This window comes from Taudactylus pleione, unplaced genomic scaffold (genome assembly GCF_031769625.1).
Source record: "Taudactylus pleione unplaced genomic scaffold, aTauple2 ptg000199l, whole genome shotgun sequence".
NCBI classification, from domain to species: Eukaryota; Metazoa; Chordata; class Amphibia; order Anura; family Myobatrachidae; genus Taudactylus; species Taudactylus pleione.
Window position 1 is genome coordinate 4,130,045 of NW_028284601.1, and position 27,224 is coordinate 4,157,268.

A 27,224-nucleotide genomic window follows, 5' to 3' on the forward strand; every position below is an offset into this window, starting at 1 on the left:
ACCTGACCCCAGGTAAGAGACAGCCTCAGGTCTCTCACACACTACTCTGCTGCTCTCAGACCGCAGCTTGTACAAAACACAGAACTTTTAACCCCTTGGGTACAGGCAGCATTTCCCAAGTGCAACCGCAGCAAGTGCAAGCTTATACTTGTACCATCCACTGGCGCCTCGCTCAGGGTTCAGCACTGACTGGGGTGCTGTAACCGAATACACGACTTGTTACAGAGCCAAGGAGCCAGCACGTTTCTATGCCCTGCACAGAGCACCAAATATATTTCTCTAGAGGTCAGTGCTAGAGAGTGAGCGCTGGGTGCAGTGACTCCCACACAATAAGGTTTCAGGCAGTAAACAGGTTTGTAAGATGATCCTAAATGAGGAAGTGTACTGGGACTGTAAAACATACATAAGGACACAATACGCTGATGTTCATAAGAAACTATTCTGACTCCAGTATGTGATCCTCTTCTCCATATGGTGATTTTCCCAGCATTTAGGAGCTGCTTACAAGTGTAGAGAATGTAATACCTGTTACTCCCATCTGGGTTTAGCCACCTCTACTGGGAGTCCAAGGCCAAGCAATGCACCTACTTGTCAGGGGACTGCAATAATCTCTACGTTATTTATAGGACATCTACTTTGATATTTAAGAGGACGCTCATGCAATTTTCACGCAGATCGAGCGATTGTTTGCCACGTGTGTATTCTCCGCACTGCGCGTGCACTGTGATCGCACTGCGACTACCCACGCACAAAGGAATCCATCACCAAGTGAGTGACAGACTGCCAGCGTTTGGGGGCTAGTAATGGGGAGTGGTCACAAAAACGCAGGTGTGACTGTCCGTTTAAAAGCAGTTACATGGGTGTGCATAAATCAGCCACTGCGATTGCCTACGCAGCTCTGCGCGTCGGAATAGCACCCAAGGCTGCGGCAGGTCAGACCTACTGCAAGGGTGAGATGGCTGCCGATGTGCTTCGATGTTACCGATGTTTACGTAGGTATGCGTCGTCGCATACCTACGTAAGTGGGCGTCTTTACGCTAAGGTGATCTTTGCCAACATTTGTATATTTTTGCAGCTGCGTTGCATACGAAAATGCAGTTGCGATCGCATTAACATCAGTCTCTAAATCAGGCCCTTGGACAGGTGTGCAGTGATTCATGCAGTATTTTATCATTGAACTTCTGTCCTCATGCTGTGCTACCAGTCTGTCCTATTGATTTCACAGTTATTCTAATATTAGATTTAATTTTGTTATCTCGCAGAGTGAGACGTGGCAGGATGCAGATCGGCGCACCTTTCTTCTGAAGTATGAGCCATCAATACAAATTTATTGTACATAAGTAAAAGTGATGTTACACAGGACAGTTCTGCAATCCCAGCTTCGCTGACTTGAAGTTACCACGACCACGTCACTGAAAAGTGGACAGTTCTATGTGGTCATGTAACCAGAGACAGGGCAAAAAAGTTCTAGAACGAAAGAGTTTTGCTCTTCTTGTCCGATAGCAACATATGTAGAGAGGTAGAGGCCAGCTGTAACATTTAACTGCCCATAGTTCAGCAAATTTACATGAACTTTCATAGAATTATGGCAATGTAAAGTCAGCAACATCTTAATTATTTTCTGATTAAACTGAGCTGAATTGACATTCAGAAAAAGGAAATAATAAGGATAATGATAATAGAGTCCATCTCTTGAGATAGTATAGAGGCACACCTCTCTTATTTGCTCTTCCCTAGAAACAGAGCAGTTTTGAGAACTTTGGGGACAAATCGTATGGTTAGTGAGACTCGTGTCCTCCTCGGCAGTGTCTCCTCTGCGTGTGCCATGCACCTTTCCAGATTGGCCACCCTGTGGCTTAGTGTGTCCTGGGTCAGTGGATGAATTCCGTGGAGGTAATTTTCATACAAGTCCTCACGCAGAACGAGAAGGCTGCGTGGCTCCAGCAGGAGGGAGAGTACATGGCGCTGCTCCTCTGTCTTAGAGACCTAAAACACAGAACATACCTGCACACTATACATTACAGGAGAGCATTGTTGAGCATGCACATAGATCAGGTCAAAAGATGACACCTATCAGTCCAAGTGTGATGTCATGTACTTCTAGGGCTCACACTACACACTGATCAGTGGCCTGCCAGCATAAAGGAACACCATCTATCTATCTGGGATATATGACACCCCTGCTATCTCAAGAGAAAGGGCTGGGGTAGTAACTGGAACTTTCTAATTTCCCCAGCCCTACAAACCAATATATAGTGATACAATACAAGCCCTCTGTGGCAGCACACATGACTATGTGGGCAATTTTCCAGTAGGGTATATTACTCTCCTGAGACAACAGGGTTCTCCCTGGTAGGATCTGGGACAGGAAGGGAGGTTTGTCCTGTGAGAATAGCATGACCAGGGTTCTTGGTCAACATGAGGAAAAGCTTTGATGGTTTGAAACTTTTAAGACATTTACCTGGTCGTCCTCTTCGGATAAGCCTTGACTGAGCGGTAGATAGAAGTCTAGCACTGTGTGTGACCCCAAGCTGATGGTGGTGACAGTAGGATAGTACAAGGGCCCATCTTCATGAGGCTGTAAGACAGGTGCTGAGCAATGAGGCAACACATAGGAGGGCACTGTGCAATATCTGCCATATACTGACTAACACACACTCTGCACATCTGTGTAGCACCATTATATACTCACTGTACAATCTACACACATTAATACTCTCTATACATCTCTGTGTACTACTATTATATACTCACTGCACTACATTTCTACACACACTAACACACTCTCTATACATCTCTGTGTACCACCATTATATACTCACTGTACATTCTACACACACTAACGCACTCTGTATACATCTGTGTACTACCATTATATACTCACTGTACAATCTACACACACTAATACTCTATACATCTCTGTGTACTACCATTATATACTCACTGTACTATAGTTCTACACACACTAACACTCTCTATACATCTCGGTGTACCACCATTATATACAATCTACACACACTAATACTCTCTTATACATCAATATGGAGCACCACTATATACTCACTGTAAAATCTATGTTTACTCAGTGCGCACTCACCATTATCCCCTCGCCAGACTTGTATTCGTTCACCAGCACGTGATTTGCACTGTTCCCTCCAAACACGCCCAGTGAGGAAATCTTGTTTGTGTAGGTCAGTAGCCAGGGGGGAAGCCTCTCAGGCACCATGCCCCGGGGGTGAGGGAGACCCCCTGCAATGGGGAAACAAGAAGGTTAGTGGGACAATGGGCACTTTATAATTTGTGCTGCCTTTACCTCCATAAACTGTGCTGCACACAATACATAAACATATACAACGTATATTGAACTATTCAGTGGCAACCCAGCCGATCAATCCACCTGCAACTAGTGCTGGGCTCCCATTGTCACAATACTCCAGGAGACCATTTTTAACCACTCAAAAGTATTCACTAACAATATTAATGCCTATAATTCATGCTCCAGCTAAACCCAGATGAATGTAGTAATCGGTTCCATTTGCCTCATATGGCACCTTATAGTGAGAACGAAATGGAAGTTATGGCAGGAGAAATCTTTACGTCACATATGAGGTTTCATTGTGACATAAAAAACCCAGGTACATGTTCTGATTTTATGCATGATCTGTGCCCTCACCTATATACCAAGTGACTCAACTAGTGCCAGGTACTGGCTCACATAGCCCAGTAGAGCTTTGCCCCTGCCATGCCTCTGTCTGTGCTGCTATATACATTTATGTGCTCCTCTCTACATGCCACTTCAACACCAACTGCTCCAATATAGATACCCCATTACTGCCCACGAGAAGAATGCAGGAGTTCCATGTCCTACGCTGTTACTCCCGTGCTAACTGCAACTTATTATTAAGCACATGTAATTCCTATGTTCAGATAAACATTTAGAATGAGTATATTTACAGTGGAATCCAGTTTAAAATGTGGCAGAACTATTGGGGCAGAAAAGAGCAGAGGGAGGACGACCCACGCACAGTTCTTATAACCAAGCAGAACTCTCATACCTAAACAAAAGTAGATTTTACATTCATCAGCATACAGATGCTCCACACTAGTACTGCACTTCTCTATAAATTAACAATGCAATTACCTGTCACCACCTATCGGTTACTAGAATATGTTTTTAGGGTTTTATCTTATTTCTCGTTTCCATGATAAATTCTGTTCTGCAGGATGATCCTATATAGAATGTATGGAATACAGCTGGCAATTCCGAATACAGATGCACAATTTTATAACGATAACATATGTAGCGAGGCACCGAAATACAGGTAGCGTGTGCCTGAGTATTACAGCCAGGAAGATATATTACTAACCCCAGTTCTGTAACTTCCTCCCGGACAGCTGAGTCCATTTGGGCTTTGGAGCGTTGTAAACCTATAGGAGAGGAGGGTACAGCGTTCAAGGACCTTGTATTCTGTGTAGTTCTCTTGTCAGACCATAGTGTGGGCATGGTGTGGCATTGACGTGCTGGGGATTCTGACCAGGTTGTTATCAGAGGGGAATCAGTACATGGCAATTTTGAGTCTGTGATCGGGAAATTAGATTGTAAGCTCCACTGGCACAAGGATGTGAGCGAATAAACATTCTCTGATTGTACAACGCTGCTGAATATGTTGGCATTACACAGTAATTATAACAGCGTACGTTGAATGCACATAATATCACTACACATAAGAAGCCTCACACATGTTCATAATCAGCCTTATGCGCCAACAGTTTTTCCTGCACCATGTTCGTAAAGGGGACTCCATATTCACAAAATAATCACAAAAAAAAGTTCAACTCAATATTAAAAGTGGACACAGGGCCTGTTTCAGACCTGCTCGCGAGCGATGAGCGCTCGCAAGCGGGTCGATGTTGGGCCAGTGCGCATGCCGGACCCGGCTCCGTCGTGCGCATGCGCGTGACCCGGATAGCGACGGGCAAGCCGTCGCTATGGGTCTCGCTACAAAGGGGGCGTGCTGTCGATGGTGAGTGACAGTGCTGGGGGCGTGGCTGGCCAGACGGAGGAGTTTCCATGGGAACGCCTACCGTTTGGGGCCGGCCCCACTGACATCACAAGTGATGTCAGCGGGAGTGCTTTTGGCTCTGATAGAGCCAAAAGCACTCCAGGGCTTGCGGCAGACGAGACCCTACCACAAGGGTCTCGTCGCAAGCCTGATGGTCGCGATGGTCTTGACCATCACGACCATCTTTTTGGCCGCTCGCTATAGCTGTGGGTGGTCACCCACAGCTATGCGAGCGGCCAGGAGGCCGCTCTAAAAAAAGAGAGGGAGGGCACTGATTCAGAGCGAGCGCTCTGTCAGAGCGTCCGGCTCTGAATCAGGCCCACAGAGTGAGGCAGCCATTTTGTGGGCAGACTCGTTAAGCAGCCTTTCCATTTGCTAGTAACCAGTGACATCATTGAGGCCACACAACATGATTCTGCTGGGTGTGGGCTGAGCTAATAGTCAAAAATCAAAAGCATTCTACCCATACATTCACCAGGGACCAGAATGCACACTGGCTATGACGTCCCTCACTAAGGTCACTGGTTATTAGTGAAATAATAGTCTGTGCCTGACTTGTGTCATTAGTAAGAGCTATAATTAGAGATGTTTATAAAAGTCAGTGCACAAAAAAAAGGTGCTGTTGCCCATAGTAACCAATGTTTACTTTAATTTTCTTGTCACTACTACAAAAATGTTTGCTATGGGTGTAAGGGTGACAGTACTTTTCTCTTGTGCATCACATTCCATCAATGTCCTAAAAAGTGTGCGAAAAATTAGTCCGAAGCCTAATTTTTATATTTTTTTAAATAATCTACAGATGGAGCAGGTTTAGACAAGAGGGTGCGATCCCACAGCTGCCTCCAGCCATACTGCACCGACATAAAACATTATGTAAATTGGACAAGTGCCGGAGCATGGCGATTGTCTGGGAGAACCTTGTTCCATCTCTACTGCCCTGGGGGGTGTAATCCCAAAGTCACAAACAAGATTTGTTAGATAGACAGTACAGGCTGTACTTTTGTTCTATAAAGACCAATACAATAATAATGCACAGTTAAAGCTTTATTAATCTCTCGGTGTGCGAGACCAGCGCTTAGGCTGATGACATCATACCTGACGCAGCAAGTACTCTTCCTCAGTCACAGTGATATAGTCAGGGATGTAATATGCAGCACGGGGAGCCTGGGAGGAGAGAGAGGTGACAGTAATGAGAACCTTCATCCATGGGCTTATTACTAGGAAGACAAGTAACCACTTATGCTGGTAGAAGTGTACCACAAATCCCGCAATGCGTGTAAATGCTATCAAACAACCTCTTACCTCTAGGAAGTACTCCAATCAGTCTAGAAATGTTTACCAAGTACTCATTTGTTATTTTATTTTCAGATAGCCTGGGGTGCATGGTCAGAGATCACCCACATGCCAAAACAAAATGTATAAATTAAGAAAAAATAAAAAACATAAAAAGGAGGCTGAAGTCATTCAGGTCCTCCTGTAGAGAGGATGGGCCACATGAGCGCTGGCTCCCAGGGTTGGACAGCTACAATGAGGGAAAATGACTTCACACAGCTGTTTTCTACAAAGCTAGCTGAGCTCCTTTACCCTGCAAGTGCAAAATTCAAAAATGGTGACCAGCCACTGGCCCGGGGACACGGAAGGAAGGTGTGGCAAAAAGAGAACTCGATAAAACATGCAGGGTGAACGCTCAGGTGTGTTTGAGGCAGACCTGGGTTTCTTCTCCCAGAGTACATATGTGTGGTATATTTATCAACATTCATAATGTCGGCATTGACAACGTCGACACTGATGAAATGTTGATATTAGTAGAATGTTGACAAAACGTCCCTGGTGGTCTCTTAAGGTGGGTACACACCTGACAGATATCTGCAGATGCTGGGCGTTCATACACACTGAAAAGCCATCATCTGCTTGTGCCCTCGGGTCCTGGCGGCGGGAACAGGCGGCTGGGTCAAGGGCGTGTCCCGCCCCCCTCCTCGCGGCTGCCGACCGCCCGTACACACCAGCCGATGGACAGATATGTTCCTGTAAATGTTTAGCAAATAATTCCAAATACCCTCATACAGTATTCCTGTAAATTCTCAAGAAGTCCCATTCATAGCCTCTCACCCCCATCACCATGCACTCTGTTATCTGTAACTATTGGTACATAAATAATCACACCTACAGACCCATCTCCCTGACAATGGTGAGACATAGACCAGTGTATACATGGTTAGCATTGTGTATTATAATTACATGGACAGTGCGTAATAACCAGGTTGCTCCTTATATCTTAAGCTGGGTAAACACCTAGCAGATATCTTTGCAGATGATGGTTGTTCATACACACTGATCAACCATCGTTTTCCTTCTGTCCGCGAGTCCCGCTGCAAGTGTACGGGCGATTGGCTGACCACCTGTACACACAGCACGATGGACAGATATATCTGCCATTGGCTGTGCGGCACAGCCAACGCGGTATGTCTGTGAATGACGTCGCTCAGACATATCGCTGGTACACATTGGCCGACGGTCACCAGATATATTGGCCGATCAATTGATCAATGCCAGTGTGTACCCAGCATTAGAGAAGGTAGAAATACAAAATTTGCCAGGCAAAGAGGGAACAATGAGATAAATAAAATAATGCCATGTAACTTCTAAGTCAGTGATTTACTATCTGGTTGCACCCACAATTGAAAAACTATTATATATAATCATTCTAAGTAAACACAGAACTGTCAAATTTGGATACAAAAAGCTGAATTTTAACAATACAACATGTTCAAAGCAGACAAGTTCTAAACCATTCCTGCGCCCAACACATACAGCGAATACAGGGTTCTCCCAATGGGGACACCAGAATGGGAATTGGATATCATTTCTTCGCATGGAAGACTTGGACCACCTGTAAGCGCTTTGATAGAACTGTATAGGCGCTCGCCTATTAACCTTTCAGGCTATGTATGTGCCGTTAATATTCTGCATTTAAGATTTGTTTTTAAGCACATTAAGTACATGTAAATGGATGCGAAAACATAAATCATTGTATTAAATGAAATCACTTCTTCTTTTTGGGTCAAATTCAATTAGCCGCGTTGACCCGATTACAGAGATAGTGAGGCCGGGGCGCAAATTGTTTGCTATTCATTTAGACGAGCACATTAATGAATTAACGCAAAATTTTTGTTCACCGTCCCATAGCAGGTGAAGTATAGATATCTATTTAAAGTATAAATGTCTAGACTTGGTTCAGAACCCCTGGGACAACCCTTGTCCCCCTATTACGCCTCTAATGATAATTAAGACACTCTGGGGTGAATTCAATTGTTTTTTTGGGCGTCTATTAGAGCAATTCAATTGTTTCTCCGATAAACACCCATTAGTGTTTGACGCGCCCAAAAGCACCAGGTTTAGACGCTCAAAACGGCTAAACCCGTCCAACCCCCTGGTTTGGGGCGTCCAAACTATGGACTTTGCACACAACATTCTCGCACCTCAGGAGGCTGCGAGGAAAAAATGCCTCGGCAGCAGCTAACGGGCGTCTATCAGACAAACAATTAGATTGCTCCAATAGACGCCCGTTACTTAAGACACCAATTGAATTCCCCCCTCTGAATTTTCTAATTATCATAATTTGGCCAATGAGGACATGTCATTTTTGGGGTGATATTCTACAAATTGCAGAAAAATATGTTAATGATGTGGGACAGGTATATGGGGGGGCTGTATTGATGGGACAGGTGTTTTTAAGCTTGCAGCTGGGAGTTACAGGTGTTTTTTGACACATTGGGCGGAATTCAATTGTTTGAGCCCCCCTTCACACCCGACAGAGTTATTCAATCGTTGCTCCTGTTGGGCGCGATCACTGGCCGGTGCTTCAGCTCGCACCCCCCGGGAGGTGAGAGCTGAAATGCGTGAAAAGTGAAGTGACCCAAACAACACTTTTTCCGATCACGCCCAGCACTTTGGTCAACAGTCAAAAAATTGCTGAAAAACACTTGCGTTCTATAAGTTTTGCGCTTTTAGTAAAAAAAAAAAAAAAAAAAATCAGCCATTTGACACATTTTAAGAGCCCCAAATGCTTAGTTGCCACACCAGGCATTACCAGCCAGAATTACTGCTGGGATAAGCCTTTCCCAATTGAATTTCAGGTTAAATGAGAACGTACATATGCACGGTAAGCACTTTATATCAACTGAAATTTAGCCTTTTGTGTTAGCTAGTGCTGCTCTGCAGTACATGTCACAGAACGCTTTGTGTACGATCCCAGTGCACGTCTAACATACATTCCTCTCATCAGTAGAGCACTGCAAATGCAATGAGACACCTTTGATTAACTTTCTACAACTGGTTGGCTTGAACAAAGGATTATATACCCTCTTTACAGTAGCCTCCGGCTGCGATTTCATCCCGGATCACTGGGGAAGAGAAGGGACCACTTTTTGGTACCCGTTTCTCCAGGACCAATCATAACAGCGCAAACTGGTTGCCCCTGCGGTCAGATCATCAAACGTAAACTAAATTATTGCAAAGGATGTGTCTTATCCCTATTGAACTCCACAAAATGTGGTCTCAACAATCTAAGTCTTGCCGGGGACATGTTTTATGTTAGCTAAATTTGTCTTTGTATTATGCACCCCTGGAGGGAAGTTAGTCTTTTAATCTCTGAAGCAGGGTCTCCAGTTGATGTGGAACTACACATCCCAGCATGCCCAGCCGAGATTTGCTATTAGGGAATGCTAAAACTGTGGCAGGAGATGCTGAGATGTGTAGTTCCACAACAACAGGAGGGCTGCATTTTCCCAAAATATGATAGTTAGTCTTGGGAAACATTTTAATTGCCACCAATGCTTCTATTGCTCAATTTTGGAAGAATCACGACTTTTGACATCTTAAAGTCCACCTCTGCATCATCCCCTATAGTCAGGTGGTTCTCCAGGCATGAGAATGTGACCTGGTACTGGGGCCGCCCATTCCCGGTTCCCTGGTTCCAATGATCTTACTTTGATGCCTTGTCTTAATGAGATACCTGAACCTTCTCCCACTCCACATTCCATTTGTCTCCTTAGATAAAGATATCAGCAAAGAAAATAGCATAAGCTAACATATCCCTATCAGCTCATGTGACACATATCCGTTTTTTCCTTTTACCGTTTCTGTACCACTCCCTCCACCCCCCCAATCTCTTTGGGGATCTTTAATAAAAGTTATTGATGGCAAAAAAAATGCATTTTAATATAAAATTATATAAATGCCATTTATGCCGGGTACACACTAGACGACAAATTAAACAAATTTCCGACAAATCGTTAAAACAAATTCTTTAAGATCGTTCAGTGTGTACGTACTATATTGCTAGCGATGCGTGCTCCTGTGGCTCGCTAGCAACATCCTCTGTCGTCTGTACATGCCACTCAATTTCGTAAATGTCGCTCACGGCTAGGATCAAATCGTGCAGTGTTTACACCACCAACGACAAATGATAGGTCTTCACGACCTGGCTGGTGTGGGCGTCAGCAGAGGTACTTCCTGGACACTTCCATCCTCCATTTTCTGGCCCGAGATCGCTGGTAGCAGTGACGTGACGAGAGGTTTTCCATCAATTAATCGGCGTGTTTTGGTATGTATACAGTGCTGCTTACCAATGTTGTATGGTGCTGCTCACCACTGTTGCCCACGCCAGGCAATGTACGCCACCCATTTCACTGCTGCCCACCAATGCTATATACTGCTGCCCACCAATGTAATGCACCTAATTTTTTCTCTAAGTCCTGCCCACCCCGCCTGAAACTCCTGCCCAGCATTTAAATTAGTCAGAAAACCAACAAATTTGGTAGTATTGGACAACTCATGTATAAAGTTTGTACAATCGCTCAGTGTGTACGCACAATATCGTTGGTCCGGGAGTTCCAGGGAAATCATGAGCAACATCGACTTGTTTGCATGTCGTCTAATGTGTACCCGGCTTTAGTTTATATGTGTTTTCACTTGTGCTTTAACATACATTAAAAAATTGCATTGCAAACGCCAGTGTGTGCATAACCTCTGGACGGCTGGCAGAGTGATTTCTTAATAAGGCAGGACTGATTAAAAAGGGGTAATTGTGAAAAGGAGACAAAGTCCTTGTACTTACCCATACAAGCACCACGTATAAGAGCTGTAAAGGCAAGCCTCAATACTATTGGTGGATCACATCAGCACTGCACACGGGTTGGGTATGAATGGCCAGAATCCCGACAGCCAGAATCCCGACAGCCAGAATCCCGACACCCATAGGGAAGATAGGCAAGTATTTTTCTAAACCCTACCCTAACCCTCCTTGGTGCCTAACCCTAACCTCCCCCTCCCCGCACCCTAATCCTAACACTCCCTACCCAGTGCCTAACCCTGACCCTCCCTCTACTGCCTAACCCTAACCTCCCCATAACACCCCGATACTTACCTTCGGGATGCCGGCGGTCAAGATTCTGGTGCCGGGATCACGACCTGTCGGGATTTCGGCGCCGGTATTTAGCCCGTCGGCAACCTGCACGCCAAGATGCCGACTACATCCCAGTGTACACACCTACGTTCCCATAGCCAGAACCCAATCTATGGGCCCAATTCAGAGATGGACGCAAAATCGGTCGCGACTGCATCTTTGTACTGTAAACAAATCCGAACCAATTGCATAGAAAGAGCCAGCATCAGGCGCAGATCAGTTGATTATCGAAGCTCTGAGTAACCCTGTGATCCTGCAGAACGGCCATCGGGACCGAGACGCAGGAGCCTTTGTAACTGCGTATAGCATTGCAGTCGTAGACAGACAAGCCCCAATTGCTGCCCACAATTGGTCCTTGCCTGTCAATCGCTTTGCAAATAAATCCTCACTGCAAACGACAACGGTAATTCATCAGCACGCATGCGCCATGCAACTCTGGCGCAGGCGCGATAATGAAAACATCAGCCATTTGCGAAACCTCCGGCATTGCGTCCATCTCTATATCAGGCCCTATATAGTAGCTAAAAGGCACCGGAACATGCATCGGCCTGCTCTACCCTGCACAGCATCACACCCAAATTCTGGGCCTGAGTAACACACTGCTCTGATGGAACGTTAAAAATGTACAGCTGACTACACTCACGAAAATATCCCAAATATGCTGCCGCTAGAACAGGTTTTTACAAACAAAAATATTTCTGATTTTAAAGTGTTTTTGCTTTCGATGGTGGGCCTCGATGCAATGCCTTCCAGCTGCGGTTGCCTGATGTTAAGGAACATCAGTGTCCTGATGGTGTAGGTCTGTACATGCGCAGAACTCAGTCATTGAGGGCTCAACCATTGATGGTTTTCTGCGATGGTTTAAAACCAGCGACCATCGATGCTAGAGACAGTGACGAGCATCCTTAGACTGTACTGAAGATCCTCTCTTTTTTATTCAATAGTTCTAAATCAAATAAAATCGCCATAAATCACACAAAAACAGTGATTAATCGATCAGCCTGTGAAACAATTACATTTTGTCAAAACCAAGTTCATCGAGCCTGATTCAGATGAGGACGCAATACTGATATTTACGCATGAACGATTATCACGGACTGCGCATGTGTCTTATCCACAATGCGCACACGTGACGATTGATTTGCAATCAAATGGGACTATGGTTGCAGTGAGGATGTATTCACTAGTGATTGACGGGCAGGGGCAGCTTTGTGGGGAGTGTCGGAAAAAATGTGACCGTTTTCAGGGCGTGTAACTCACTACATCTCCGATCCCGTATGCAGAAAATATGACGTCAGCGTTTCAGCTACCACGGCCATTCTTCATGATAATAGGGTTACGCAGATAGTCGATTATCGAAGGATCTGCGATTACCGCTGCGTATTTGCACGCAGTGGCTTGGATCTGCAAGTCCGCTGGTGGGCGGCTGTAGTATTAGCATATTTTCACCCAACTTCTGCGCACGGGATAGTAGCTGCGATTGCATTAGTGTACACATCTCAATCAGGCTCATTGTGTGGGATTTAAGTGTTATAAAAAGAAAAAAAAAAAAAAAAAGAAGTTTTTACCCCCAGTGTTCTCTAATTAATGTAGCTTTTCTTATGCTCTGATCATCTAATGGCGGGGGGCACTAGTGTGGGGGTTATTCTAGGTTTCATCGGACTGCGGCAGATCGTAATCTTACGAGCAGGGCCTTCCTACCTATATATCGGTCTGTTATTACCCAGTTTTGTTCTTTCAATGCTCCAATTGTAAAGCGCAACGGAATATGTTGCACTATATAAGAAACTGTTAATAAAATAATAATAAAATGGAAGTGGAAAAGAATGTAATGTCCCATTGAACTATGGATGGATCGAGGACAAAGATTTTATCTTGATTTATATTTAATAAAATAAAAAAAAAGTGGTAAACAGGGTTTTGCGATTTATTTTAATAAAACACCTTTGTTTGAAGATTGTGCCTGTATTAAGGGCCCTGATCTATTATAATGTGACCATTGAAGTTTTAAGGGTTCCACCCCAGCAGGCTGGCAATCTCCTATTTTTGTTGCCCCACCCATAACAGAAACAGCTTTGCCTAACGAGCCTTGGGCTGGATTTCACGGTGTGGTTTTCATCTGTGACTGATATTAGCAAGTATCCCTAAATGAGAACTAATAGGGCGACTGCACAATAGCCCATAGTAACCTATCTCCCAAAAGCGTCTGTCTGAAAAGAACGCCGCTAAAACGTGCTGTGTGCATAACCTACAGAGAAATCAGTCCAGGTAACTGAGTGTAGCTGTAGACAGCAGCACGTGACAATTTTGTACAATTAGGATGGCATGAGCGTCCTACCCAGTGAACTGTGACATCTGTCCAATCACGTGTGTGCAGCTTTAGTCAGCCCCTGGTGCATCGCTCACAGTGGCAGCCGTGTGGATTGGAGCGAGAGAGGATAACAGTTTTATATAGAAATCTTGTTTGCTGGCGGACGGGGAATGCATTTGTACCTTATCTATTAGGAAGCTGTCCAGGTCAGCTGCAGTGATGCCGGCTTGCATCTCCCCAGTCTCCGTAAGGACGCAGATTTACAGGAAACACTTCAGATTAGATATAGGTGCACCCTGAAAATAGACTGAAAAAAAAAATAAAAACTGTATTTTAAACAGGGAGAAGTATATGCAGAGTAGTCACTGACTAACCTGGCTATGTAATCTATTGTGCCGTTTCACCATCAGGACACATATCAATCAACCCCTGTAGTAAAAAAAAAAAAGTAACTTTCAAGTAACTTGCCAGCCTGCCAAGCGGGACAATATGCCACAGGCTATGCTGGCTAAATTAGCCATTTCAGGCCCATTGCTACATTGGCACCTCCTCAAGAAATATAAAATAATATAACAGCTCAAATTAAGCAACTGGATTGCAGGGCGTCCATGTCCAATCTGATAGCCAGGCAACCACATAGCCATGCATGTGGGTGCATCCAAGCATCTGACTGTCATGCCTTCGCCCAGGGGCAGGTGTACTAAGCTCTGGGAAGTGATAAGTTGGAAGAGTGACAAACTACCAACCAACCAGCTCCTATCATTTTCAAACACAGCCTGTAACATGACAGTTAGGAGCTGAATGGCTGGTCGTTTATCACTTTCCAGATCTTAGTACATCTCCCTCCCCCCCATTAATAAATCCACATTCAGAACTACTGTATTTCAGACAGAGGGTTGCAACAATACTAGCTGTTTTCTATATTTAATGTAACAAGTCTAAACAGAGTGCCCTCAACCTCATCACAGGCAATAATGTGTCCAGATGCAGGGGTGGGTAATTAGCGGCCCTCCAGCTGTTGTTAAACTACAAATCCCAGCATGCCTTGCAAGTTTTAGCATGGACAAATAGCAAATTGTGGTAAGGCATGCTGGGATGTGTAGTTCTACTATACCTGGGGGGGGGGGGGGGGCGAGTAATTACCCACCCCTAGTCCAGGGCATGCACTATTTGACATTAGCAAAGTGCTCCTGGATATTATCCATTCCCTCTATAGTAATAGACAGTAGCATTACATATGTAAGCAATGTGCCAGTATACAGCAGATGCACATAACATGTATAAGAAGCACAGTGCCATGTACAATGAAGGTTACATTAAGACAGACACTCACTGCAACCACAGCTCATTCCCAATCTGCAATCCTGCTATCAGCAGCTCTCACATGGACCAGCACTTCCGGGGTAGCAGCTGCCTATCCGAGTGACACATGATGGTACCAATCAGAGCTGAGGATAGACTCTTCGCGCTGCACCAATGAGATTATGTTGAGCAGAGGGGGCGGGTATTATGGTGATACCAGGAGTGTGGCTGGGGCTGGGCACAGATAAATCAGTGCACATTACAAGCTAGGAAGTAAGAAGTGACAATGATTCTCGTATAATCACATACATCTTGTGACAGAGATTTATAAAGCTACGGGGTAAAGTTACTAAAGTGCAGGTTTCTAGAAGTGGAGATGTTGCCCATCAGATCCTATTTATCATTTATCTAGCATTTTCTAGATAGCCAGAATCTGATTCGTTGCTATGGGCAACAGCTCCACTTCTAAAAACCTGCACTTTAGTAAATATACCCCCACGTGCAGGGGCGTATCTATAATGCGTAGTAAGGAAATCGACAAGCCATTTTCCCGGTGTCAAGCGTATGCGCAGTAAGGAAATCGTCAGCCATTTTCCCATTGTCCTGCACGTGCGCCGCAGCTGCTGGAGAGAGAGGGGGGAGCCCCGGGCGGTGAGTGAACAAGGGCCCCTCCTCTCTAAATACGCCCCTGCCCAAGTGTTTAGATCATACTTGCCTACCCTACCGATTCGTCCGAATTCTTCCCGGAAAGGCAGGAAAGCCTCCCGGCCCCTGGCGATGTGTCCGACCCCCCCCCCGCAGTTAAAAGTATAAACCCCAGCAGCAGGGGGGGGTCGGTGACGCAATTTGCGCTGAATCGCGTCATCGTGGCTCTGCCCCCTGCTGCACAATGCCATTAATCTCGACATTGTGAAGAGTGGGCGGAACCATGATGATGCGATCGTGCTCTCACGCCCCCATGCTCTGTCCCCAATGATGCATCAGCTGCCGGGCCCCGCCCCCTTTGACAGCGTCACGCTCCCCCGCCGTGTAAGCCCGACAGCTCCTTATCGGAAGGAGGGAGATAAATGTTGGCAAGTCTGGTTTAGATTTGTGCCCGCTGCATAGGTCCATAGTGTATGTGTGTGTATGTTAATATTAAAAATGTAAATGTACAAGTACCAAAATAAATAAACTTGATTCAAATAAAAAATTTAGGGCCTGATTCAGACCCACTCGCGAGCGGCTGTCCGCTCGCAAGTGGGTCGATGTTCTGGACTGAGCATGCGCACGACGGAGGGAGCTCCGTCGTGCGCATGCGCCAGACGCGACGAGCGACGGAAAGTCCTTCGCTCGTTGTGTCCGATCAAAGGGGGCGTGCTGTCAATGTTGATTGACAGCACGCCCCCTTTGGTAGGCGTGCCGGGGGCGTGCCTCCCTGACGGGGGCGTTCCCACGGGAACGCCTCCCGTCAGAAGCCGGCCCACTGACATCACTAGTGATGTCAGTGGGAGTGATTTTGGCTCTGATAGAGCCAAAATCACTCCGGAGCTTGCGGTTGAAAACCTCAACCGCAGGCTCCGTCTCGCAAATTCGATGGTCGCGATGGTCTCGACCATCGCGGCCATCAAACTGCACGCTCGTATAGCCTGTGGGTGGTGACCCACAGCTATACGAGCGTCCAGAAGGACGCTCCATTTTCATGGAGGCCGGCCCTCATTCAGAGCGTACGGCTCTGAATGAGGGCCTTAATTTGCATTTAAAATCCAGAAAACTACATTATATAAAAGTTATATACAGTACTGGTTGAGTCTCCTATATCCAAAATGCTTGGGAACAGGGTTTTTTTAGATAACATATTTTTCTGTATTTTGGAATATACCATAATGAGATATCTTGAGAATGGGACCCAAATGTAAACAGAATCCATTTATGTTTTATATACACCATAAACACACAGCCTGAATGTCATTTTATACAATATTTGTAATAATTTGGGGCCTTAAGCAAAGTTTGTGTACACTGAACCATCAGAAAGCAAAGATGTCACTATCTCAGTCATGCTAAAGCAAATTCCGTATTTCGGAACACTTGGACATGGGAGACTCAACCTGTAGTAACTATATTTATATATTCTGTAACTGAAGTAGTTTTATTTTTTAATCCTAAAAAATAAAATAAATTCTATATCATAATAGTAATAAAAATATTGTACCTGCACTTTCCTAGATAAATGAATATAGGCCCTCATTCAGAGCCACTCGCTAGCGGCAGTACGCTCGTTCCGAGCGATGTTCGCACATCTGCGCATGCGTACGGTTTTTAGTACGCATGCGCGAACCAGTCAGTGCGGCCGAAAATCGTTGGTACGCTATATAGCGAGTGCCTGCTATTTTGAGTGACAGAATGAGGCGTATGTGGGTGGTAACTGGGGAAGGTGCTTGAAAACGGGGAGTGGAGATCCGAACGCAGGCGTGCTTAAAGGTCAAAACGGGCGTTTTAAGGGTGTGCATATTTAATACAGCAGCGTCATTGACCACGTCACTTGGTTTTTTTTAACTCAGAACTGCTCGCAAAATAGCGGTTGAAAACACCAACCACAAGAATAGCGAGCAGTTCATACGCTGTACGATGTACTCGATTAATCTAATAAATAGCGGACATGACGTATGGTGCGTGCGGCCAGGGGGCGTTTTTATCAAATAAACGAGCGTATGTTTTGCTCGCTCGTTCAGACTTAGAGGTGGGAACAGACTGCAATTTGCGAACGGATCATTTGAATAGCCACCCCTTGTTTTTGAACGAACGACCACAAATAGCGAACGGCTCTGAATCAGGCCCATAATCTCTAATCTTTCTTTATGTCTCTTCTGTCTTCTGATGTCCCCAGTGCTTTAGGGCTTCAGGGTCATAGTATAAGACTACTGCCTACAGGAGCCTGCCTCTGAAATAGAAACTAGTAATGGCTGGGCTCGTAGACTTGGTTGTGGCCACATCATTGACTATAACAGCACAGGCCCTATTGGATTCCTGTAGGACCAAGGCTGTAATAGTGAATGGAGCGCCCACATAGGCTATGATCAGTTCTATCCAGCCAGCCCAGGGCAATCAATAGTGCTCCAGCCCATGGGTAGGATACATTGGGGAAGATTGGGGAAGATGTATGACGCCCAGAAACGGTATCAGCGCACGTTATGTACGCTGATACCGCTTCTCCCCAATGTATCATCGGGGGTCTGGGCGGTAAATGACAGGGGCGCTATGCCGATAGCCTGGGCCATGAATGAACGGTCATACCGCATGACCGTTCGTCCGGCTGTAGCTGTCGTTATCGACAGCTACAGCCTGGCGCTAGCCTATACCCACAGCAGGTACAGCGCTGTCCCTGCTGCGGCGGCTGCCGGCTCCAGGCTGCACGCGGGGATCCCGCGCATGCTCACTGGAGCCGGCCGGGACTGACACACAGCGCATCAGCACTAGGCTGATGCGCTGCTGTCTCTACCGGGTAGCGCCGGAGGAGGGAGTTAACGCTCCCCCTCTCCGGCCGATGAGATGTTTATACATCTCATCGGTAGTGCTTCCTGCTTCGCCTCGGTAAAGAGGCGAATCGGGAAGAGTTATAGCGACACGTTAAGTGCCGCTATAATACATCTACCCCATTGTGTTTGCACCTTATTTGCTTAACATTACCTTGCTCAGTCATAAAGTGACCCTGTAAATTGTTACAAACGTGGGTTATATCACGCAGTTGTAGTACACCTCTCCCTGATAACTAATTTGAACCATAGCTTTAATACATTATTCCAATGAGTGAGCCATAGTTGCCTACCCTCCCAATTTATTACTGCGCGAGTCCGGAGGTACCCGGGGGGGGGCCTGTGCTGAAGACGTCATGAGTAATGATGTGATGGTACCTACGGGCCGGCCACCGTGGCGCGGGTTTATGGGTAGCGATGGCAGCCTATCAGTGTGCGATTAGGGTCAGGATGACTAGCGGGCGGCATCAGCAGGTGACGCTGCATCAGATCAGCGGGGAGCGCGGCCTCAGATCAGCACGTGACGCGGCATTCCCAGCAGAGGTGGCAGAGCTGGTGTCTTCACCCCCAGCACAGTGGTACCGAGTTAACAATTAAGGATAGCTGGAAATGATAAAATAAACTAGTAGTGGGAACTGTGCCATGGGTACATCCATGGTGGCTGGGTGCTGAGTGTCACAGGCATTAACTGCACTTTGAAAGGGTACTCAGTGACAGCCATCCATTCCATGGCTGTCAGTAAGTGCCCTCTCTGGGGGCAGGTAATGTATGTGACACTCAGCACTTCCTTCCCTTTCTCCTGTCAGCATTTATTTAGTTATGTTGGTCTGTGAAAATTTAGTATTGTCTTACAGTTTACCTTGTCCTACAGCAGCCTCACAAGTTCACAATGTGGCATAAATAATGTGTATATATCTGTATTAGGTGGGAGCACAAGGTCCAATATGATTTTCAAATAAATTTGACCTCACATTGCCCACAACCTTCCATATTGCTGGTACTCCCTGCTCTGGGAACATTGTGTCTGTTTCAGAGATGGACGCAATAGCTCTATTTACAAAGATAGAGCAATTTGCCATTGCGCTTTTGTATTGCGAGTCTGCACTGTCGAAGCTGGATAATTGGCTGAGACAAGATCAGTTTAAAATTGGATCGCAGCTACGCCATCTTGCGACTGGCCGCAAGACGCCATCTTGGAAATGAGATCGCAAGACGCCATTTTGCGAATGGCCGCCTAAGCGCCATTTTAGATAAACTGGCGCTTTAGTACATGTGGCGATATTACTATTAGCATCATGCGATTGCATCTGTGACCATCGCCATAAGTTACGGCGATTCATCAAAAGCCCATTTCATGACTTTACGTAGTTTGGGTGCTCTGGATAAAGTGTGTATATTATTATAATTCCCCTAAAGGATATATTTCAGAAATGGCTGTACAGTAAGTAAGTCAAAATTGGATTGCATTAGCTAAACAGAGCAAATGGCCTCGTGACAACTAGCCTGTGTAGACAAGCTTCATGGACATAACGTCTGCTCTCACTCCAGGTGGCCCTGCTCGAATACAGCAAGAGGGTCGTTTGTAGCACTTTACATTAGCAGGCTTCCTACAATAAAATACCTTCAAAGCCAAGAGTGTTATCTGAGGTTTGGGTCTTGTAGCTGTGCTAATTTGCATCTACACAGGCCCTGGGAGAACAAAGACCAGTATTTTGGAGCCTGAAAAGGGTGGGGGCTGCTGGGGCATGAGCAAGTCATGGAACTATAATGCTCAGCGATCCACACTTTTAGGTGTTCTTATACACACATTAATACGCACAATTGCGCTGTTAACTAGTCGCATATTAGCGAATGCAGGAGACCCTGTATGAAAACGCTGAATATTAGCTCCATGCACACGCATCTGCCCCAAGTTAACTAGCGTCTTTACATCAAACCCCACATACTCACACATTACATATTCACATACAAGGTTCCATAAACTTTAAGGTATAAGATTCAAGTATGCACATTTACTATAATTGCTATGAAATAAAGATTATTTCGTAACTAAGATTTTATACGTGATAAGTAATGTTTGGTATTGTGCTGATGCGTACTCTCTCAACAGTATTCCGGTAATATCGATGGAGAGATCGCAACAGGCATTCTCAACTTATGGACCGCAGAGACTTCAAGCAACAAAATGTACATTATATGAACAACTGTTAGGATTTGCATGAGGCTGGAAACCAGAGACCTCCAGTTGTTAGAGGCTGGACTGTGTCTATTTGAACCAACCTGTTAAATTCCTTGTAACATATGCCCTCTCCTTTAGGACCAATGGTATTAGCAACAAAGGCCCTCATTCAGAGCCACTCGCTAGCGGCAGTACGCTCGTTCCGAGCGATGTTCGCACATCTGCGCATGCGTACGGATCGTTATACGCATGCGCGAACCAGTCAGTGCGGCCGAAATTCATGTGCTCGCAATATAGCGAATCCTGCTATTTTGAGTGACAGAATGAGGCGTATGTGGGTGGTAACAGGGGAAGGTGCTTGAAAACGGGGAGTGGAGATCCGAACGCAGGCGTGCTTAAAGGTCAAAACGGGCGTTTTATGGGTGTGCATAATTAATACAGCAACGTCATTGACCACGTCACTGGGTTATTTTATAGCCAGAACTGCTCGCAAAATAGCGGTTGAAAAAACCAACCACAAGAATAGCGAGCAGTTCATACGCTGGTCGATGTACTCGATTAATCTAATAAATAGCGGACATGACGTATGGTGCGAGCGGCCAGGGGGCGTTTTTAACAAATAAACGAGCGTATGTTTTGTGCTCGCTCGTTCAGACTTAGAGGTGTGAACAGACTGCAATTTGCGAACGGATCATTTGAATAGCCACCCCTTGTTTTTGAACGAACGACCGCAAATAGCGAACGGCTCTGAATCAGGCCCAAACTTCTCTATTGTGTTGTTTATTCCTGGGGGGTATAAATATGTGTGCTCTGACCCTGGGTTCCTAGTCTTCGTGCTGAATGCTGATTGACGAGGGGTTTCCTGCTGATGCCTAACATCTGGACCAGAGAGCGCTGCGTATGTATAATTGTACTTGGGTCTGTATAATCTCTTTGCGCTAACATTATATGAGGATCATAGCGTGTAACTGCTGTACTTTTACATGAATAATACTTTGTGCTTTGGAACCACAGGTTCTAGGTCTGGAGTCTTTATTTACTGTATGACTACGTACGCAAATTAGCGTCATCCTTAGAGGTTTATAGGCAGGATATTAGAAGGTATAGGCAGGTATATAGAGGTTCAAAGGCAGTATCCTTAGCATACACAGGGAACTAATATACAATGTTAGAGTGACAGGTAGTAAATGTTTTGGGGAGCTAACAGAGTGGTCAATAAAATGCAGTGATAATAGACACACCCACAAGTGGAGCTAGACACGTCCTTTGGGCGGGGTTATGACACACCCCCAGCGGCGTGGCGCATGGGACATTCTGCTACCACCTACAATCTCCCTGAAACTAGTTTTCAAAAGTAGGCAAGTATGGAGTGAGCACTGGTATCTTCTCATTAATAAAGCCGTGCATTCAGATTTGTCTTTAATCTGGAGAACTCAAAATGTAGAGGTAGGACTTAATCATGGCCAGTGCGGGGTTCTCCATGGCTCCACTACCCAGGGTTGGCGCAAGGGTGTAGTAGTTATTACCATCAAATCCCGACAGCGGCAGCCCGGCAAGGGTGAAGATCCCGATCATCCCTAAGATAAGTATCGCTAACCTAATTCTACCCCCTAACCCTCCCTTAGGGGTGTCTAACCCTAACATCCCCCCCAAGTGCCTAACCCTAATACCTCCTCTAAGTGCCAGAGGTGGAAACCCAACAAGAATGAAGAGGAATTGGTGCAGATGGAGAGACGTGACGCCTTCCTGCAGCATTTAAAGGGTTTACCGCGTCCCGCCAGCCCTGACATTTCTGTAAGAGTAAAAATAACATTATCTTGTTTTTATTTAAAAAAAAATGATGTAGCTGCCTAAGGGATTGTACTTTGTCAGATACATGATCCTATGTGTGGGAAAGAGAGAATGGGTCTATTATATTCAAGATGGTTAGGTCTCAGCTCCTGACATGAAACTTGTGTAATTACCAAGAAGAATGGAATGTGCTGCGGTAAGGGAACCATTTTCTCACCACAGTCTTATTGTGTATAATGTATGTTATTGTGTACTATGTATGTTATTGTGTACCGTGTGTGTTATTGTGTACTATGTATGTTATTGTGTACCGTGTATGTTATTGTGTACTATGTATGTTATTGTGTACCGTGTGTGTTATCGTGTACTATGTATGTTATTGTGTACCATGTATGTTATTGTGTACCGTGTATGTTATTGTGTACCGTGTGTGTTATTGTGTACTATGTATGTTATTGTGTACCGTGTATGTTATTGTGTACCGTGTATGTTATTGTGTACTGTGTATGTTATTATGTACCGTGTATGTTATTGTGTACTATGTATGTTATTGTGTACCGTGTATGTTATTGTGTACTGTGTATGTTATTCTGTACCGTGTATGTTATTGTGTACCGTGTATGTTATTGTGTACTGTGTATGTTATTATGTACCGTGTATGTTATTGTGTACCGAGTATGTTATTGTGTACCATGTATGTTATTGTGTACCGTGTATGTTATTGTGTACCGTGTATGTTATTGTGTACCGAGTATGTTATTGTGTACCATGTATGTTATTGTGTACCATGCATGTTATTGTGTACCGTGTATGTTATTGTGTACCATGTAGGCTAATGTCTACCGTGTATGTTATTGTGTACTATATACGTTATTGTGTACCATGCATGTTATTGAGTACCATGGATGTTATTGATTACCATGCATGTTATTGTGTACCATGTAGGCTAATGTGTACCATGCATGTTATTGAGTACTATGTATGTTATTGTGTACCATGCATGTTATTGAGTACCATGTATGTTATTGAGTACCATGTATGATATTGTGTACCATGCATGTTATTGTGTACCATGCTTGTTATTGAGTACCATGCATATTATTGTGTACCATGTATGTTATTGTGTACCATGTATGATATTGTGTACCATGCATATTATTGTGTACCATGTATGTTATTGTGTACCATGTATGTTATTGTGTACCATGTAGGCTAATGTCTACCGTGTATGTTATTGTGTATCATGTAGGCTAATGTCTACCGTGTATGTTATTGAGTACCATGTATGTTATTGTGTACCATGTATGATATTGTGTACCATGCATATTATTGTGTACCATGGATGTTATTGAGTACCATGTATGTTATTGTGTACCATGTATGTTATTGTGTACCATGTATGTTATTGTGTACCATATATGATATTGTGTACCATGCATATTATTGTGTACCATATGTTATTGAGTACCATGTATGTTATTGTGTACCATGTATGTTATTGAGTACCATGTATGTTACTGTGTACCATGTATGATATTGTGTACCATGCATATTATTGTGTACCATGGATGTTATTGTGTACCATGTATGTTATTGAGTACCATGTATGTTATTGTGTACCATGTATGATATTGTGTACCATGCATGTTATTGTGTACCATATGTTATTGAGTACCATATATGTTATTGAGTACCATGTATGATATTGTGTACCATGCATATTATTGTGTACCATGTATGTTATTGAGTACCATATATGTTATTGTGTACCATGTATGTTATTGAGTACCATGTATGTTATTGTGTACCATGCATGTTATTGTGTACCATGTATGTTATTGAGTACCATGTATGTTATTGAGTACCATGTATGTTAAAGTTGTTATCTTTTTTGTTGTTCCAAGCTATGAATACTACAGGGGGAGAGAGTAACCTGTGATTTGCTTGGTGAATATATGCTGATGTGAAGACTCCCCAGGTGCGTTCCTGTTTGCTGTAGAATCGTGACTCTATGGGGCTGATTGTCAGATGCACGCAAAGTGCCTGCAGATTTACTAAGTTACACCATACTTTGCCTACCTTTTAATATCTCATCACGGGAGAAGCCCGGGTAAGAGAAGCAGGAGGGTGGTGATGGGGGCGGGGCCTGACAATTCGCAGCATTAAACGCCACCCCTCGTGGTAAAATTGCCGCGATTGGCTAAAATTTATATAGAGGGTGGGGCCAAATTACGTGATTCATGTAGAATCACGTCATTAAGCTTTGCCCCCTACATGGAAACCCGCGATCGCCACAGGAATTCTCATTCTGCCCAGTTCACTAGGAGGTGGGCAGAATGCCGGAGAAATGCCTACCCTTCCGGGTGTGTATGCCTTACACTAATATAACATCTGTTCAACTAATAATGGGGGCTCGTGCGTGTGCAAGCAGAAACCTGTGCCGTCCATTGATTTTATGCCGGCCGCCGTAATTGTCATCATTAATATCTGCACTTGCACCAGCCCTGTGCTAGATGCCAGAAATACCTCAGAGACAGGCTTCCCTTACCCGTATGGAGGTTTGAAACCTGGCGCCACGCTCCCATATGTCAGGGTGGTTACAAGTGGTTGCACTGTCAAGTCCCAGTTCACTTCTCAAATCTCCCTATTTCACAGAAAGACAAATCCGGGTCCATGTTCTTTACGGACATACATAAAGGTGTGTAATTGCTTCTGCGAATGCGCTCTAAGCAAAAACCTCGGCGTCTGCGTCCACGAGTCGAGATTTGTACAACTCAGAATTAGCCCCTATTGCCTTATTGCATGGCAGGATCTTTTGTTGGAACACTGCAGCAAACTTATAGGACCATCCACCTTTCGATAACAGTGATATTTCTATTGATATGACCTATTGGTGGAACCTTGGAGTGACCCCAATAGGGACACAGCGGATGCGAAAAGTGGATGTAAGGCTTTATTGGCAACAGTGGAAATACAAAGGTGGTAACATCGGTACACAGTCATAACTCAGCTGTGGTCACAACAGTGGTAATTGCATGTAATCAGGGTCTTACACCTGTCATCGAATCGGAGGTTGAACCTCCTGTTAACTCCGGGTCCTAGTGCCGGAGCACATTGCTCTCTAACAATTTGACCAAGAAAAAATTGTATCTGGGAGCTTCTGTAAATCTTAGTGCCCAGTAGGAGTAAACTGACCTACAATAACATCACAGCGCCGTGTGCAAAGATAATGGCAATAAGCTGCACCTCCTATCAGTCACCGAGTTCATGCATCCAAAAGCAGCGCTAAATATATCCCCTGCGACATCATCAAAATGCTGCCTGTTTGTATAAGTGAGTGTTGCCATCCTGCCAAGAGCTGTAATGAAAGTAACACAAAATGCATTATATGGGAAGGGTTGGCCAGACAGTTTCAATGCTGCGTAGCCCTGCTAATTATGCAGCGCAACCAAAAATAAACATTTCAATCCACAGCTGGCCATGCAGTGCTATATCTTCTAAAGTAACCCTCTAGGTACCATGTTATTATAATCAACACTTGACGTGAGAGCCACGCCCCATCCTGTCCAGCCCAAAAGAGATCAGCTGCATCTCCTCGGTGGGTTCCTCCTGAAGAGAAGCACTTTGAAGTCGGCAAATATATTTCTTACAGCCTGTATAAAATTAGATGTTTAATACATGAGGTGCAGCCAGTTGGCAGTAAGAAAAGGTGTTTAGTGGGGTCATAGCAATGCTGATTTGTTGATCTGAGGGTTGTTTGAGTATAGAAGGAGAATAAATATATGTTTGGTTGCAGGGTAGTGTGACCAGTGCCATGGCACAGGGCACCACAGGGCAGGGGGCGCTGTTTGGGCCTGTCAATTTTCCTGTTTATTATCTTTCTCACTTGTAGCTTCCTCTTCTTTTATCCCCAGCACCTCCTGGCCTCCCCTATCTCTTCCCTGGCCCTTCCCCATGAGGCCACTATATGATCGAGCAGGAAGCTCCCCACTGACATCACTGTTGAAACGAGGGTTCCGTCGGAAGCCCGATGGTCGCGATGGTCTTGACCATCGCGACCATCAATCTGGTCGGTCGATAAAGCTGTGGGTGGTAACCCACAGCTTAGCTAACGACCAGGAGGCCGCACTTCAAAGCACAAGCGGCCGCCCACATTCAGAGCGACCGCTCGCATTTTGCGAGCGCCTCTGGATGAGGGCCATAATATGTCTAGACAATCTAGGTTTTTTGGACTTCCAAACATATTTTATAAAAATCCCATTAAACTTAGATAACAGCGACAAGGGGAGTAACTTAGGAATTGTACGAAATAACTTAGATAACAGAACCATTTTTAAGGCAGCAATGAAACTTCTTGTAACATCCAGTCAGCTGTCAAAAGTGAACATTTAGTCAAGAGGGGGAGGTAATTGCATGTTACAATATCAGCCCCCCTCTTTGGAATCTGAACCCCCAAATATGTAAGACTCTTATCTTGCCATGCGTAGTTATAAACCCCTTTGAGTTTAGTCAAAAGCTCAGGAGAAAAGTTTATCGTGAGTGCTTCTGTTTTGGCCGTATTTAGTTTATAATAGGACATTCTGGAGTATTTCTCCAA

The 27,224-nt window shown here is 44.8% G+C and overlaps 1 protein-coding gene across 1 annotated transcript; it reads right to left on the reverse strand.

Annotated features, from left to right (window-relative positions):
• Positions 1–1,307: 1,307 nt before the first annotated feature.
• Positions 1,308–14,126, reverse strand: LOC148518720 (putative RNA/DNA demethylase ALKBH6). Its single transcript, XM_088477172.1, has 6 exons — positions 14,023–14,126; positions 6,159–6,227; positions 4,368–4,428; positions 3,098–3,249; positions 2,462–2,578; positions 1,308–1,986 (listed from the first exon to the last, which is right to left on the reverse strand). The coding sequence occupies exons 1-6, from the start codon at positions 14,071–14,073 to the stop codon at positions 1,720–1,722; spliced, it is 717 nt and encodes a 238-aa protein (XP_088333298.1). The 5' UTR covers positions 14,074–14,126; the 3' UTR covers positions 1,308–1,719.
• Between the last annotated feature and the right edge of the window lie 13,098 nt (positions 14,127–27,224).